The sequence below is a fragment of the Chanodichthys erythropterus genome, chromosome 8, assembly GCF_024489055.1.
Source record: "Chanodichthys erythropterus isolate Z2021 chromosome 8, ASM2448905v1, whole genome shotgun sequence".
In the NCBI taxonomy this organism is placed as follows: Eukaryota; Metazoa; Chordata; class Actinopteri; order Cypriniformes; family Xenocyprididae; genus Chanodichthys; species Chanodichthys erythropterus.
The window spans coordinates 13638110-13652698 of NC_090228.1; the positions used below are offsets into that span (position 1 = coordinate 13638110).

Consider the following 14589-nt stretch of genomic DNA (forward strand, 5'->3'; position numbering starts at 1 on the left):
TATTCATTTTTTTAATCATTGCACCACATTACCCACAACTTTGTGTAACATCATTCAAAACAGACTAGTTACAATAAATACTGTTGTTACAGGCTAACAGTTTAAAATTAAAAATATCCATTTGATCATTTTTGTCAGATATATAATCAATTTGGTGAAGACTGGACAACATTTTGAAAGTTAATATTATTTTTAAATAGTTATAACTAATTACCCTTTTTAATATATTACAATATGTTACAAATACACATAATAATTCACAAATACATATTTTTAATGGTTTGCAAATTAAACATAAATATAAAAAATATAATTTTTTTTCGTGTGGTACGTACGAAGAAAACCAACCTCTTCATCGTCCTCCCGACTTTTAAACATAGACTTTTATTTTGAAAGGTGAACCTGGTGGGCGCCACCTCCGCCAGCTCATAGCATACGTCACACTAGTTGACGTGGAGGAAAAGAGCCTGAATGTGTCTGATCATCTCGTTTACTGCTCTTAAACATTCAACAAAATGATCAAGAAATTCGACAAGAAGGACGAGGAGTCTGGTAAGATCATTATTAAATCAATGCTGACGCATTATAGACTCAGTATCCTATGAATAACAGCTTATTTCAGTGTCGAAGGGATGTCGGTTGTTTTGCTAAGGAAGAGCGTCTCTGCAGGCCACAGCACAACATCTGCAACTGAAAAAAGTACACTTATTTAAAACTAAAGATGTATGTACATGTTTCAGTTTTATACTTAATTTAAGTGGTCGATTAACTAGTAGTAGTAGCTATGTGATTCTGCAGTTTATTTATTCTTTATTCAGGAAGCTAATGTGCTAGCAGTTGCCTTTACAATCTTGTCAACGAAGAAAATCCAACATTTGCTTCGTGGTTTTTCTGTATAAGCCTTGTATTCCATATAATTAAAGGGAATTTTTGATTGAAGTTGATTAAGGGGCTGCAAATGAGCCACATAGATGCTATTCTGTTTTGTCGTAACAACTTTATGAATCAATAGTCTTCTGACAGTTCAGATTCAGAAAATCCAAATCTTTGGTTTTGGTTTACTTCACATATATGATTTACATTTCATATATCTTGCTAATACTGCTGTTTTGTGGTGAACTCGGGCAAAGAGCCACATATAGGTGCCTAATATAACTTATTCTATGAGCACTTCTCAAGAAATGGCATGATTTATATGTTGTGAAGTTATATGATTTATAACTTAAAGGTTTGCAAACTCTTACCTGATATTGTATCTGAATGAAGGCACATACCTTTAGTTGATTGACAAATCTGTTTTGATGCATTTAGGAAGTGGCTCAAACCCCTTTCAGCATCTGGAAAAAAGCGCTGTACTACAGGAGGTGAGTTTCATGCATTTACATCTTAGAACTATATAAACTTGTCTTTAGTACTGTACTTCACATTGCATGTTTGTTTCAAAGGCTCGGATCTTTAACGAGACACCCATCAATCCGAGAAGATGTCTGCACATCCTGACGAAGATCATCTACCTGCTCAACCAGGTGTGTGATTTATATCTATCTTGTTCAGCTACAGAATGTTTTTCCACTACAGTATCTCTCTCTCTCTCTATGGACTGATCCATCACCAAACTCCTTCATTTTTCAGGGTGAGCACTTTGGAACCACGGAAGCCACTGAAGCTTTCTTTGCCATGACTAGACTGTTCCAGTCAAATGATGTAAGAAACCTATCTTGCAGCCCTATTTACTGGTTTTAACCAGTGTTAGACAGATAAAACATATATCAATGAAGCAGTATAGCAAATATATACATATTTTATTATATAATCTAATTAATGTCAGTAAATATAATTTTTAGTATAATATAATTAATTACAGCAATAAAATTATGCACAATTTTTACTCAATTAACATCTTTTTTTTTTTTTTTACTTTATTTTTTCTAAATTCACGAAGTATTGAGGCTGTTACAATGTTTTTGAACTTATACTATGGGGTGCTTATCACTTTAGTTATCATTGTCAATTAAAACTATAAAAAAAAAATTGTTAATGGAAATAAAACTGCAATAAAACAAAATTAAATGCTAACAAATGCAACAATAATACCAAATAAACATAGAAAAATTAGATGAAAACTTAAACAAAATGTAGCCTTTCTGAAAACTAACTAAAAAAAAAAAAATTATATATATATATATATATATATATATATATATATATAATATATATTATAGTATTTTTTTTTTTTTTTTTAAAAAGGCAAAAACAAAGAACAAAATTACTAAACAAATGAAAACTGAAAAAATAATAATAGAAACTATAATAGTAAATGATTATTAATATTACACTAATTAATACTTTTATTTTAGTTACTGAATTGGAGCAGTTAATAATTTAATGCAAATAATGAGCTGTTCCTGCCATGGAGTTGCTTTTTAAGTGAAAATTTCTCTTGTTTTTGCCTCGTCTTTTAGCAAACCCTGAGAAGAATGTGTTACCTGACCATAAAGGAGATGGCCAACATCTCAGAGGATGTGATCATCGTTACAAGCAGGTGCCATAGCAGTGTATTTTTTATTTGTTGTGGTAATTAAAATATACTTTTTTATAATGTGTAGTCATGTAAAAAAACATTATTTGACGAGGAATGGAGATCTTTGCACACGCCGCTGATATTACCTGAAAAATGCTGATTAATACTTTCTTTGTTTCTCAGCTTGACAAAGGACATGACTGGTAAAGAGGATGTTTACAGAGGCCCGGCAATCAGAGCTCTCTGCAGGATCACTGATGTGAGTGTTAAAACTCATTTGGCTCTGTGTAAAAGTTAATTTCTCACTGATAGCAAATCGTCTATGTAAACAAATGGAAGTGATATAAATGATCCTTTCAACTGTGCTTCTTCCATCTTGTCCACCAGACCACCATGCTGCAGGCTATTGAACGATACATGAAACAGGCCATCGTGGACAAGGTGCCCAGCGTGTCCAGCTCTGCTCTGGTCTCCTCACTGGTAAGATCACAATCTAGTGGCCAGTGTTATTTTACTATTATTTATGTACTATTATAGGATTTATCAATATTTTAAAATGGCGCTAATGGCACTTAACCGTATAGTATTAGCCAGCTACTAGTCACTTAACTGCTTTAGTTTTGGATAATGTAGCTATGCTGTTTGTTTCTATATTTGTTTTTTAGCACATGGTGAAGATGAGTTTTGATGTGGTAAAACGTTGGGTCAATGAAGCTCAGGAGGCAGCTTCAAGCGATAACATCATGGTGCAGGTTAGTGAGATGTTCATGTCATTGTTTTATGAGTTGGTGGCCTGTCTGTCTCTAATAAAATGGGATCTCTCTCCACAGTACCATGCTCTGGGTCTTCTGTACCACTTAAGGAAGAATGACCGTCTGGCTGTGACCAAGATGCTCAACAAATTCACCAAATCTGGCCTCAAGTCTCCATTTGCTTACTGCATGATGATTCGCATTGCCAGTAAACTGTTGGAGGAGACGGAAGGAGGGTATGTGTGTTGCACATCAGCTTCTTTTAGGCATTATTAACATCATACAGTTGCTTAATGTAGAGACTGACTTAGTCTGTCTACACATGTTGGTTTAACAGGCACGATAGCCCTCTGTTTGACTTCATTGAGAGCTGCTTGAGGAATAAACATGAGATGGTGGTTTATGAAGCAGCTTCCGCCATCGTCCACATGCCCAACTGTACCGCTCGTGAGCTGGCTCCTGCTGTGTCCGGTTAGTCTTCTGCATTTCACTACATTTTACTTTACATGACAAAGTAGACTTGATGTTCAATTAATTTTTTCTCCCTCTTTCTCTCTTTTTCCATAGTTCTCCAGCTGTTTTGCAGCTCTCCCAAAGCAGCCCTACGATATGCAGCTGTACGGACCCTTAATAAGGTTAGATTTTCCTGTCTGTTTAAATAGGATTCCATTTGTAAACTCTTGCATTATTAAGAACTACCACATGGAGACGCCAAAGAACAAATTTTTATGGTCAGACACTTGCTATCACCCTTTTATCACAGAAATTGTGGTAACACTTTACAGTAAGTGTTCATTAGTTAACATTAGTTAACTACTACTAGTTAATGTTAATTTCAACATTTACTAATACATTATTAAAATCTAATTTTGCATTTGTCAACATTAGTTAATATGCTGTGTACCAACAGCTGAATTTTTATTATTTTTTTTAATATATTAAAATTAAATTTGATTTTTTTTTTTTATATATATATATATATATTTATATATGTATATATGTATGTATATATATATAATATATATATATATATATATATATGTATATATATATATATATGTATATATGTATATGTATGTGTGTATATATATATATATATATATATATAATATATATATATTATAAATAATATAAAATGTTTATGTATTTTATTTTAGTTTGGTAAACTAAATAAAAAAAGGGAAATGTTTTTTTTTTTTTTTTTTTTTTTTTTTTTTTTGTTTTGTTTTTAGTTTCAGTTATAATAACAACCCTGGTTCAAACAGGTGGCAATGAAGCATCCATCAGCGGTGACCGCATGCAACCTGGACCTGGAGAACCTGATCACCGACTCCAACCGCAGCATCGCCACCCTGGCCATCACCACCCTGCTGAAGACCGGCAGCGAGAGCAGCGTGGACCGTCTCATGAAACAGATCTCTTCCTTTGTCTCCGAGATCTCGGATGAGTTCAAGGTGACTTCATCCCCCAGACACCGAATAACTAAATTGGAGAACAAATATCTGTTTTCGATGCTTATTCGGGAGTTTAATGTTTTATTAATTTGCACATGTTAAATGATTTGTCTATGTGATAAAGTTCCAGTAAACAATGAGTTTTTGTAACTAAATGGTGTGTTTATTTTCCAGGTGGTTGTGGTCCAGGCAATCAGTGCTCTGTGCCAGAAGTATCCCAGAAAGCACGGCGTGATGATGAACTTCCTTTCAAACATGCTTAGAGATGATGTAAGCTCATTTGTTCTTCTGTTGTTAAGCCTTGTAATCTCTCTTATTCTTTACGCTTTTCTTGTGCCAAACCTGGTTTTCTTATTATCTGTATTTTACTTTTTATATTAGAAATGCATCAATTTTTATTTGCTTTTGCAGGGTGGCTTTGATTACAAGAGAGCCATTGTGGACTGTATCATCAGCATCATAGAGGAAAACCCAGAGAGTAAGGAGACAGGCCTGGCTCACCTGTGTGAGTTTATCGAGGACTGCGAGCACACCGTCCTGGCCACTAAGATCCTTCACCTGCTGGGGAAAGAGGGGCCACGTACCCCCACCCCCTCCAAATACATCCGTTTCATCTTCAACCGTGTGGTGCTTGAGAGCGAGGCGGTGCGGGCAGGTGAGTAGTCTTGAATAACCCTTGTTATGTACGTTAACCTCCGTGCAATGAGCTTATAAACCCACTGGTGCCACCTGTGTGTGTTTGTAATACAGTAGTACAGGTTTTTTTGTTTGAGTGCTACACGTTCAAATAATCAAATGCATTCCAACCTCAAGTCGTAGTAAATTTAAGCAGGCCTGATAATCTGTAATTAATAAGCTTCAGTGATTGAGCTGAGCAGCTTTAGGACATTTAAGCATTCTTCTGCTCTGACTCTCCTCTCACGTTTTTCTTCAAAGCTGCGGTCAGTGCACTGGCCAAGTTTGGGGCTCAAAATGATGACCTGCTGCCAAGCGTCTTGGTCCTGATGCAGAGGTAGGCCTTCACTGGCAGAAAGTGTGTGGGTGATTTATGTTGGTAATTTGAGTATTAGAGTTAGGAAATGACCAAAGAAATGTGTGTTCAGAAATGTTTGTTAAACTAGAAAGAGAAAATCCTCATTTATTTGATTGAATTGAAAAACAATGCAAAATGGAAATTAAAAAAAAAAATAAATCCTAGAAAGAGAAAATCCTCATTTGATTGGATTAAAAAGAAATGACACAAAATAGAAAATAAAACAATAATATTTTACCTAAAAACAAACCCCTCATTGGATTAAAAATTATGCAAAGTGGTTAGTAAATGCCAATTTTTATTTATTAATTTATTTATTTTTGCTCAATAAGGTATGCTGACCTTTTCATTAGTTTTTCAGTATTTTTTTTAATCACTTGTCCATGTGTTTGTCTACTAAAATGAAAGAAAATTGTTGTCATAATGTTGCTTATCACCCATCCATAGTGAAATGCATTAATATGCGATTTACTAAAGTGTGTGTATGTGTCTGACAGGTGTATGATGGACAGTGATGATGAGGTGAGAGACAGAGCCACATTCTACATGAATGTCCTTCAGCAGAAGCAGAAGGCTTTGAATGCTGCATACATCTTCAATGGTGAGGGTTTGTGTTGCAGTGGTTTTGTGTGGGTTTCCTTTGTTCTGCATAGTTAAGATTCTTATTGTGTATCTGATTTAGCTAATGTGAGTGATAAAAGGTTGTGGTATGTATTATTATTATTATTTTATTTTTTAAATTCTGCATTAAAGTTGTGTCATGGTTGAATAATGGTTGTTTGTTTGCAGGTCTGTCTGTATCTGTTCCTGGACTGGAGAAATCCCTCCACCAGTACACGCTGGAGCCATCTGAGAAACCGTTTGACATGAAGACGGTTCCCTTGGCTACAGCGCCCATCACCGAACAGAAAACAGGTGTGAATAGATATCCACACTGCTTATGAACCAGAGTCCAATACTTGACCATTACTCAATATAATCCATAATTACGTATGCAAAAAAAAAAAAAAAAAAATTGTTTATGGTCCACCATTGTTTGGCATCTGATTTAGATGCTAATCTTCCTATGTCTTTAACCTTTTTTGGGGTAAATCACAAAGCTTACTCAACTGCTCAAATTGCACAAGTTCACTTTATTTTTCTCCTTCATGCCAGAAATCGCACCCATTGCAACAAGCAAACTACCTGAAAAGCTTGCACCTTCACGCCAAGACATTTACCAAGGTAAGACGATTAGCTAATTGGCAAAGCAATGTGTGTAGCACCGTTACAACACCACAAACTGCCACATTTTTCTTCCTTATTTTTCTCTCTCAGAGCAACTTGCAGCCATCCCAGAATTCCAGGGCCTGGGTCCCCTGTTCAAGTCATCAGAGCCGGTTCAATTAACAGAAGCAGAGACGGAGTATGTAGTGCGCTGCATCAAACACACTTTCGCAAATCACATGATCTTCCAGTTCGACTGCACCAACACGCTGAACGACCAGCTGCTGCAGCGGGTGCAGGTCCAGATGGAGCCGTCAGAAGCCTACGAGGTACTACATTGCGTACCTGCACCCAACCTCCCCTACAGCCAGCCTGGCTCCTGCTACAGCCTGGTCCGGTTACCGGAGGATGACCCCACAGCAGGTCAGACATGAACAAATTGCAGGGTGTTACTAATACAGAATTTAAGTATTTTTAAATCTTATTTAAAAACTCATTTCTTTAGGGTTGCTTTTTCTTAATTTGTATATTGTATATTCATAACTTGTTTTACTTTGTGTGTGTTGTTTTCTCATTTTTTTTGTTTTATGTAAAGCGCCTTGAGAAGCTACTTTAAAGGCGCTATATAAAAATAAAGTTATTATTATTATTATTATTATTATTACTTAAGAGAGTAATTATGAATGTTGTCAAGTTTCCTTATTGAACTTATCCATTTTGTTGCTTGCATTTGTCTTAGTCTCTTGCACGTTCAGCTGTACGCTTAAATATCTGGTCCGGGACTGCGATCCCAACACGGGAGAGCCTGATGATGACGGTTATGATGATGAATATGTGGTATGTGAAATTTAAATGGTAACGAAAATGTGAAAATTATTATTGGCCGTTCTTCACTTAATCTCTTGTTTTCATCTTAGCTGGAAGATTTAGAGGTGACAGTCGCGGACCACATACAGAAGGTGTTGAAGCCGAACTTCGGTGCAGCGTGGGAGGAGATCGGAGACGAGTTTGAAAAGGAAGAGACGTTTGCTTTGGCTACAGTCAGAACTCTTGATGGTAAGTTTGGTTAGAATCAATTTCATTATCCTCATGACCATCAATAAGGATGTCAAATATATGTATGTTAAGGGTTTTGTGGCTGTAGATGCTGAACGTGTATTGATCATCTTTCGATTGTATTTATCTTTACAGAGGCAGTAAATAACATCATCAGCTTCTTGGGCATGCAGCCTTGTGAACGCTCAGACAAAGTTCCTGAAAACAAGAACTCGCACATTCTGTTCCTAGCAGGTTTGTACAGATTTCATTACTCCAGTTTGTTAGTTTTGAGAGTTAAGTCCTGAAATGCATATTAGATATTAATTTTCTCTATTTCTATCATGTCTTTCTGAAGGTGTGTTTAGGGGAGGTCATGACGTGTTGGTGAGGGCTCGTCTGGCCTTGGCTGATGGGGTCACTATGCAGGTGACTGTCAGGAGCACAGATGAGAATGTGGTCGACGTCATCCTGGCGTCTGTCGGCTAAACGAGAGATGTTGTGAGCGACCTGGTCACATGCCAATCAATCTGGGTCATTGTCCTTTTTATATGTATCTATATAGTAACTCTAATGTTTCACACAACCATCTTTGTGGCTTGACATAAATCCTCTGAAAACATCCTGTTTGGTCTGTTCTGAGATATCTAAAATATTGTGCCACTTTAATTAATGTGGAAGAGATCTAATTGTTGTTGTTTCTCTGGTATTTGAGCTGTTTTGGCCTTGTGTCATGGCTCGGGGGAAACAATCCTTTAAAACACACCTTTTCATTTATCAATAATAAAAAGTCCAAAAGAGAACAAGACTTGTTTTTTTGTCCTACACAAAACATGACAATCTATACAAAGACTTTTTTTATTTGAATAAAAGCATTCATGCTTTAAACACAAATGTATTTACAAGTAATGGCATATTGTATTTGACCGAACTCTTACTGATAATCTTTACAATTATTTGGTGCAATACTTTGTTTCATGCATTTAGAAACATGTTCATACTTTGCGGTTTGTATTGGAATATTTTCTAACATCTTAATTAGGCCAATATTTCACTCATCACTCATTTCAGAATGAGTTGATAAAGCTAAGGTAGGCATTAAAGAAACCTGTGGGATCCTCCAGCTGTGGGTAATGACTCACATGCTCATCTAGAACAGATACTGTGGATCTCCGAACTAGTTTCCTGAAGATGAGAAATGGAGAGGGGGAAAGTGATTATAAAACATTTTATAATTTTATAGGGCCCAATTATCTAAAGGGATAGCATGATCTGTCTTTTCTGTTTGACACAGCATAGCAGTTTTATCTTGGCATTTATGCTTCGTTCTTGCTTGAAATCACTGGTTATAACACCAGGAGTGTCCAAACTCATTCCTGGAGGGCCACTGTCCTGCAGAGATTAGCTCCAATCCCAATTAACTCAACTCCAGGCCTTCAGGGCTGAGTTTGGACACCCCTGGGTTATACCAACCATTAAGAACTAACCCTGTAAATCAGGGGTTCCCAAACACATTCCTGGAGCATCCCCAGCACTGCACATTTTGCATGTCTCCTTTGTCTGACACACCCATTTCAGGTCTTGAATTAAGGAGACATGGAAAACATGCGGTGTTGGGGAGGCTCCAGGAATGTGTTTGGGAACCCCTGCTCCAAATGCAATAGTAATGTAGTGCAGTGTTTCCCAACCCTGTTCCTGAAGGCACACCAACAGTACACATTTTAAACTCTTCCTAATTAAACACACCTGATTCAACTCATCAGCTCGTTAGTAGAGAAGACCTAAAATGGATGGCTCAGGTAAGGGAGACATACAAAATGTGTACTGTTGTGGTGTGGTGGATAAGTAATGTGCTTTAACTTCTTAAAGGATTAAGGTTCAGTCGTGAGCAAATGTATAAGAAACCTTTTGAATGTTATATTTTAAAATTTTATAAAATAAATTATTTCATAAGAAATTAAATGTTAAAAACAAGTGCTAAAAATCGTTTGTCTTAAACTCGGCCTTTTGTACAAGAAAGTCTTGGTTCGAATATCAATTTCTTTACTACATTTGTCAAGTTTCTTTAAAAACATACAGTACATAGTCCAATCTCAGTGGTTCAAGAGATAAAACCCAGAATCATGAGTTTAAATCCCACATTTTTTATTTTTAAGCTTCTAAAAAAGCACTCTATCCAAAACTAATCCAAAACACTCAATAAGCATCTCAAATTCAGTGGCTCAGGAGATAAATTGTTCTGTTTTTAATCTTGGAGTCCTGTGTTCAAATCCCTCTGTTACTTCCATTAATATCATTACATGCAACTAACCACCCCAAAATGCCACACTCATTGTGAAAGCCATGATGGTCTAATGGCTGAACACACATTGGATTGGGAAAGGCAGTGATAGAGGATTGGGTTCAAATCCCACCTCAGTGTGTTGGGGTTACAGCTAACCAACAGACAGACTCCATGATGGACTGTCGACATTTATTAAAAAAAAAGAAAGCCTTCTTTCTTTCTGCTCCACTCACCACCCTGTATTCGAACCAAGAACTCTCACTGGAAGTTTGCTCTAACCAAAGGACCATCTCATTTTTAAAAAGTCTAAACATTTCTTTTTAATGAACAATAAAAATCATTAGTTAGTTAGTTTAAAGAGTTAATACATGTAAACTGACATATATACTCACTGGTAGAGCTGGATAAACTGTGGATGTGGATTAACTGGATCTAGGGGTCCATAAATCATGTGCACTACAAAGTTAGAGAGTGATTAATCAGTTATATTTACAAAGAAACATTATACAGCCTGAAGTGATTTATCAACTGATCATCTTCCAAAGCACAAAACTATGTATAAATCTTAATAGAAATAAAAATCAACCCTCCCATCACCCAGTATGAGTGTTAAAATGCTTATCCTGCTGCATTGTCTGTATAATATATTGTAATATTACACTACTGTCACCTCAAATGCTTATTGCCTGGGGTGCAGACAGGCTAAGCAGCTTCCGCAGTGCTTTTCAATGGATTAAACTACTTAGCCTCAATAGCACTTGCACACAGTGAATCACCTCAGTCTGGCAGCATGATGGCAGCTCCAGCACTTTATACCACTGAATGAATGGTGTGTGTACTCACATGGTGTTGAAGTCGAGGTTAGCGCCCCCACCCATCTCTCTCTGTGTTTCAGCCTCTGGTTGATGTACTGCAGGACACTAGGCGAGACACAACGAAGGTGATGGTTATCATTACAAGCAAAGCACTGCAGATGCAACACACTGAAAAGCTTGGACACCTGTCCATGACCAGATTTCCATCGTTAAAGCGAATGCCTGTCCACATGTCCCAGAACTCTGCTTCTGTTGGCTGGGTGAACGGTCCAAACACATCCCTTATTCTGTGGGGTAAATACATATAATATTTGCAATTGAATGCGTTAGGCTACAGCTTATCAACTAAAATGATTTATGGCTGTGTAAAGTACAACAAATAGTTTGAACTATGTTCTAGAAAGCAATAAAGCTATACACCGCTCCCATTCAAGACGCTCCACTCACCCTCTAGAGAAAAGCTGGAAGTTTATTAGGCGAGTGAGTACAGGTGAAATGAAGCCAGAGTCCTTCAGCACCTGAAGATGACAAAAAAATCTGAAATATTCACTTCTCACGTCTCAAATGAAAACAAATGTGTCTTAATAAAGTGTCACTCACTTTCTGAAGGAATCTTGGATGATGAGTCTCAGGGAATATACCTTTAAAGGTAGAAAACAAAATAAGATCCTTAATTTATATATAGTTTTCATAAAGATCGAATAAAACTCTAATGTACCTCCATTTGAGAGGCAGAGGCTGTTTATGGTGACGTGTCCGCTCCTGTTATGGTCGCTCCTGTGTGTTTAACTGCACGTGAGAACCACCCAAATCATACTGACAGGAACATTAAACTGACTTCTGCCCAGAGAGCTTGAAGGATCCTTACGGCTCACCTGTACAGTAACTCAAGAGCTACAGTGTCTCCGTAGTCATGTGACATTAGGTTGATCCTCTGCTCTGACAGCTCCAGATGAGCGATCAGGGCCTCCACCACACTAGCCTGCTCGAAGATGGAGTAACGGTGTGGTCGCTGGAGAGTAGTGTCATCATGAGTTGGGACGTTTGTGTGATAGAAATAAGGATTTAAGTTATGGATAATAAAAGACAGTAGTTGTAGTGACTGCATGTCTTTCATCTCACCGGTTTGTCTGAAAAACCAAAGCCCAGGAAGTCAAGGGCGATGACTCTGTTAAAGCGTTGAGTGAGAGAATCCCAAATCTACAAAACGACAATGAGATTCAAGAAACGTCAAGAGAAAATGCTGCAATGAAGAAGTGCAAAGTAGAAGTATCCAGACACTGTTTATTAAAGTGTTAGTTCACCCAAAAATGAAAATTCTGTCATTTATTACTCACCCTCATCCCGTTCCACACCCGTAAGACCTTAGTTAATCTTCAGAACACAAATTAAGATATTTTTGTTGAAATCCGATGGCTCAGTGAGGCCTTCATAGGAGCAATGACACTTCATCTCTCAAGATCCATAAAGGTACTAAAAACATATTTAAATCAGTTCATGTGAGTACAGTGGTTCAAAATTAATATTATGAAGGGACAAGAATATTTTTGGTGCGCCACAAAAAGAAAAAAAAACTACTTATTTAGTGATGGCCGATTTCAAAACACTGCTTCAGGAAGCTTCGGAGCATAAATTAATCAGTGTATCGAATCTACTGTTCTGAGCGCCAAAGTCACGTGATTTCATCCGTTTGGCGGTTTGACGCACGATCCGAATCATCATTCGATACACTGATTCATCTGTGCTCCGATGCTTCCTGAAGCAGTGTTTTGAAATTGGCCATCACTAAATAGGTCGTTATTTTGTTTTTTTTTGGCGCACGAAAAATATTCTCGTCGCTTTATAATAATAATATTGAACCACTGTACTCACATGAACCGATTTAAATATGTTTTTAGTACCTTTATGGATCTTGACAGAGGAAATGTCATTGCTCCCTATGCAGGCCTAACGGAGCCATCGGATTTCGACTAAAATATCTACATGAGGGTGAGTAATTAATGACAGAATTTTCATTTTTGGGTGAACTAAATTGAGTTTATAGTTTTATGTTAATGCGGTTTTACATTAGAAAAATAACATTAAACCGGCTCTGTGTTTATACCTTATACCAGTCATAGCTAGAAGTAGGAAAACCATGAAGCAGCAGGAGGACATCAGAGCTTCCCACAACACCAACTGACTCTATTGACAAAGAGTATAAAATTACTATATTATCTATAAGAGCGAGTCAGCTTGTAAACAAAGCATGTGATTTACCTTTATAAAAGATGTTATTCCCTCTGAATGTGAAGAAGTGGCCGGAAGCGCGCCAGGTGTTGAGCGCAGGTGAGAGCTGTGGAGGAGGGATGTGCAGATACACCGCAAGCAGAGGAATGCACAACAGACCCACGTGAAGCCACCACTCCCTGCTCGCGCGACGGGCAGACCCGCACTCGCTTTCTTTCTGCTTCAAGACAGGATACGTTTTTATTTTGTGCTGTTGTATATTGCAGTTGTATTTTTGTATTAAGATTCCTTGGCCCTTAGTTGTATTAAGAAGTAGAGGCAGATAGGTAACGTTAAGACAGACGAGCGAGTCAGCAGCACACCTTCATAACACTGATTTAAATTAACTTGAACAGAGCAGTCTTGAATTCAAACGCAATGTAAACAGAAGAACTATGCGTGATAGTCGTTTACAAGCGAAACGCACCTTATGCGTAAAGTTACTTACAGGTGAGTCGTGTGACATTCTCGATTCCTGCACTTTATCGCAGTTTGTGTCGGTTGTTTTTGCTGAAGAGCTGAAGTATGTGCTGTTGAGTGACATTAAGAGTCTGTCACTGAGCTGTCATCTGCTGGATCTTGTTGCATTGCCTCAAAACGGTCTGTCGCGACTGTTATCAAGCGTCATGTTGCCAAGGATCCAAAGGTCTCAGCCTCAGGCTGAAAGTAAAGCTCGCTTGCGCCCCTTGTGGAGCGGATGGCAAACTGCGAGTCTTGCTTGCTTTAAAGTCCCCCTGAAATCAAAATTTACGTTTTTTAGCTTTTAGTATGAACAGTGTTGGTAAGTTACTTCAAAAAAGTAATTAATTACTAATCTTAAGAGCATCTAAGTGTACTGAACTGTGCTATTTTGAGATGCCATGAAATATGAACTAAAATGTGCTTTTAATAGACTATCTCTGTGTTTAAAAAATATATTTAGCTACCACTTGTAGTATGAGTTCAACTGTACTCCTCATTGCTTAACTGCTAATTATATCATCCCCCAGTTTCACAGACAAGGCTTAAGATAGTCCTAGACTAAACTGAGCTGTTTTAACTGAAAGCAACTTGCACTGACATATCTTAAAATATGTTAGAGCCATTGTTTTGCCTCAAGATGAACACCAGTAATGTTTTTTTTCTAGTGAACATTTATAAAAGCTACTTAAATATCCTAATTGAACTAAGGCCTAATCCTGGCTTAGGCTAAGCTGTGTCTGTGAAACTGGGCCCATATGT

At 37.3% G+C, this 14589-nt stretch overlaps 2 protein-coding genes across 4 annotated transcripts; one reads left to right on the plus strand and one right to left on the minus strand.

Annotated features, from left to right (window-relative positions):
* The first annotated feature begins 415 nt into the window (after positions 1-415).
* copg2 (COPI coat complex subunit gamma 2) lies at positions 416-8798 on the plus strand. 2 transcript variants are annotated; one of them, XM_067391029.1, is made up of 24 exons: positions 442-552; positions 623-699; positions 1312-1364; positions 1446-1526; positions 1633-1704; positions 2463-2542; positions 2705-2780; positions 2909-3001; positions 3187-3273; positions 3352-3509; positions 3611-3744; positions 3841-3908; positions 4539-4727; positions 4902-4997; positions 5139-5382; positions 5664-5739; positions 6258-6361; positions 6550-6675; positions 6916-6984; positions 7078-7389; positions 7706-7803; positions 7884-8022; positions 8158-8256; positions 8360-8798. In XM_067391029.1, the coding sequence occupies exons 2-24, from the start codon at positions 633-635 to the stop codon at positions 8488-8490; spliced, it is 2652 nt and encodes an 883-aa protein (XP_067247130.1). In that variant the 5' UTR covers positions 442-552; positions 623-632; the 3' UTR covers positions 8491-8798. The 2 variants fall into 2 exon arrangements, with proteins under 2 accessions (XP_067247131.1, XP_067247130.1); XM_067391030.1 differs by lacking the exon at positions 623-699 and having other exon boundaries at positions 416-552.
* A 59-nt stretch (positions 8799-8857) lies between these two features.
* Positions 8858-14009, minus strand: mest (mesoderm specific transcript). 2 transcript variants are annotated; one of them, XM_067391032.1, is made up of 12 exons: positions 13817-14009; positions 13360-13546; positions 13205-13284; positions 12223-12300; positions 11976-12112; positions 11819-11877; positions 11701-11741; positions 11548-11618; positions 11286-11387; positions 11129-11205; positions 10678-10741; positions 8858-9186 (listed from the first exon to the last, which is right to left on the minus strand). In XM_067391032.1, the coding sequence occupies exons 1-12, from the start codon at positions 13910-13912 to the stop codon at positions 9069-9071; spliced, it is 1110 nt and encodes a 369-aa protein (XP_067247133.1). In that variant the 5' UTR covers positions 13913-14009; the 3' UTR covers positions 8858-9068. The 2 variants fall into 2 exon arrangements, with proteins under 2 accessions (XP_067247133.1, XP_067247132.1); XM_067391031.1 differs by having other exon boundaries at positions 13360-13549.
* Positions 14010-14589: the final 580 nt, after the last annotated feature.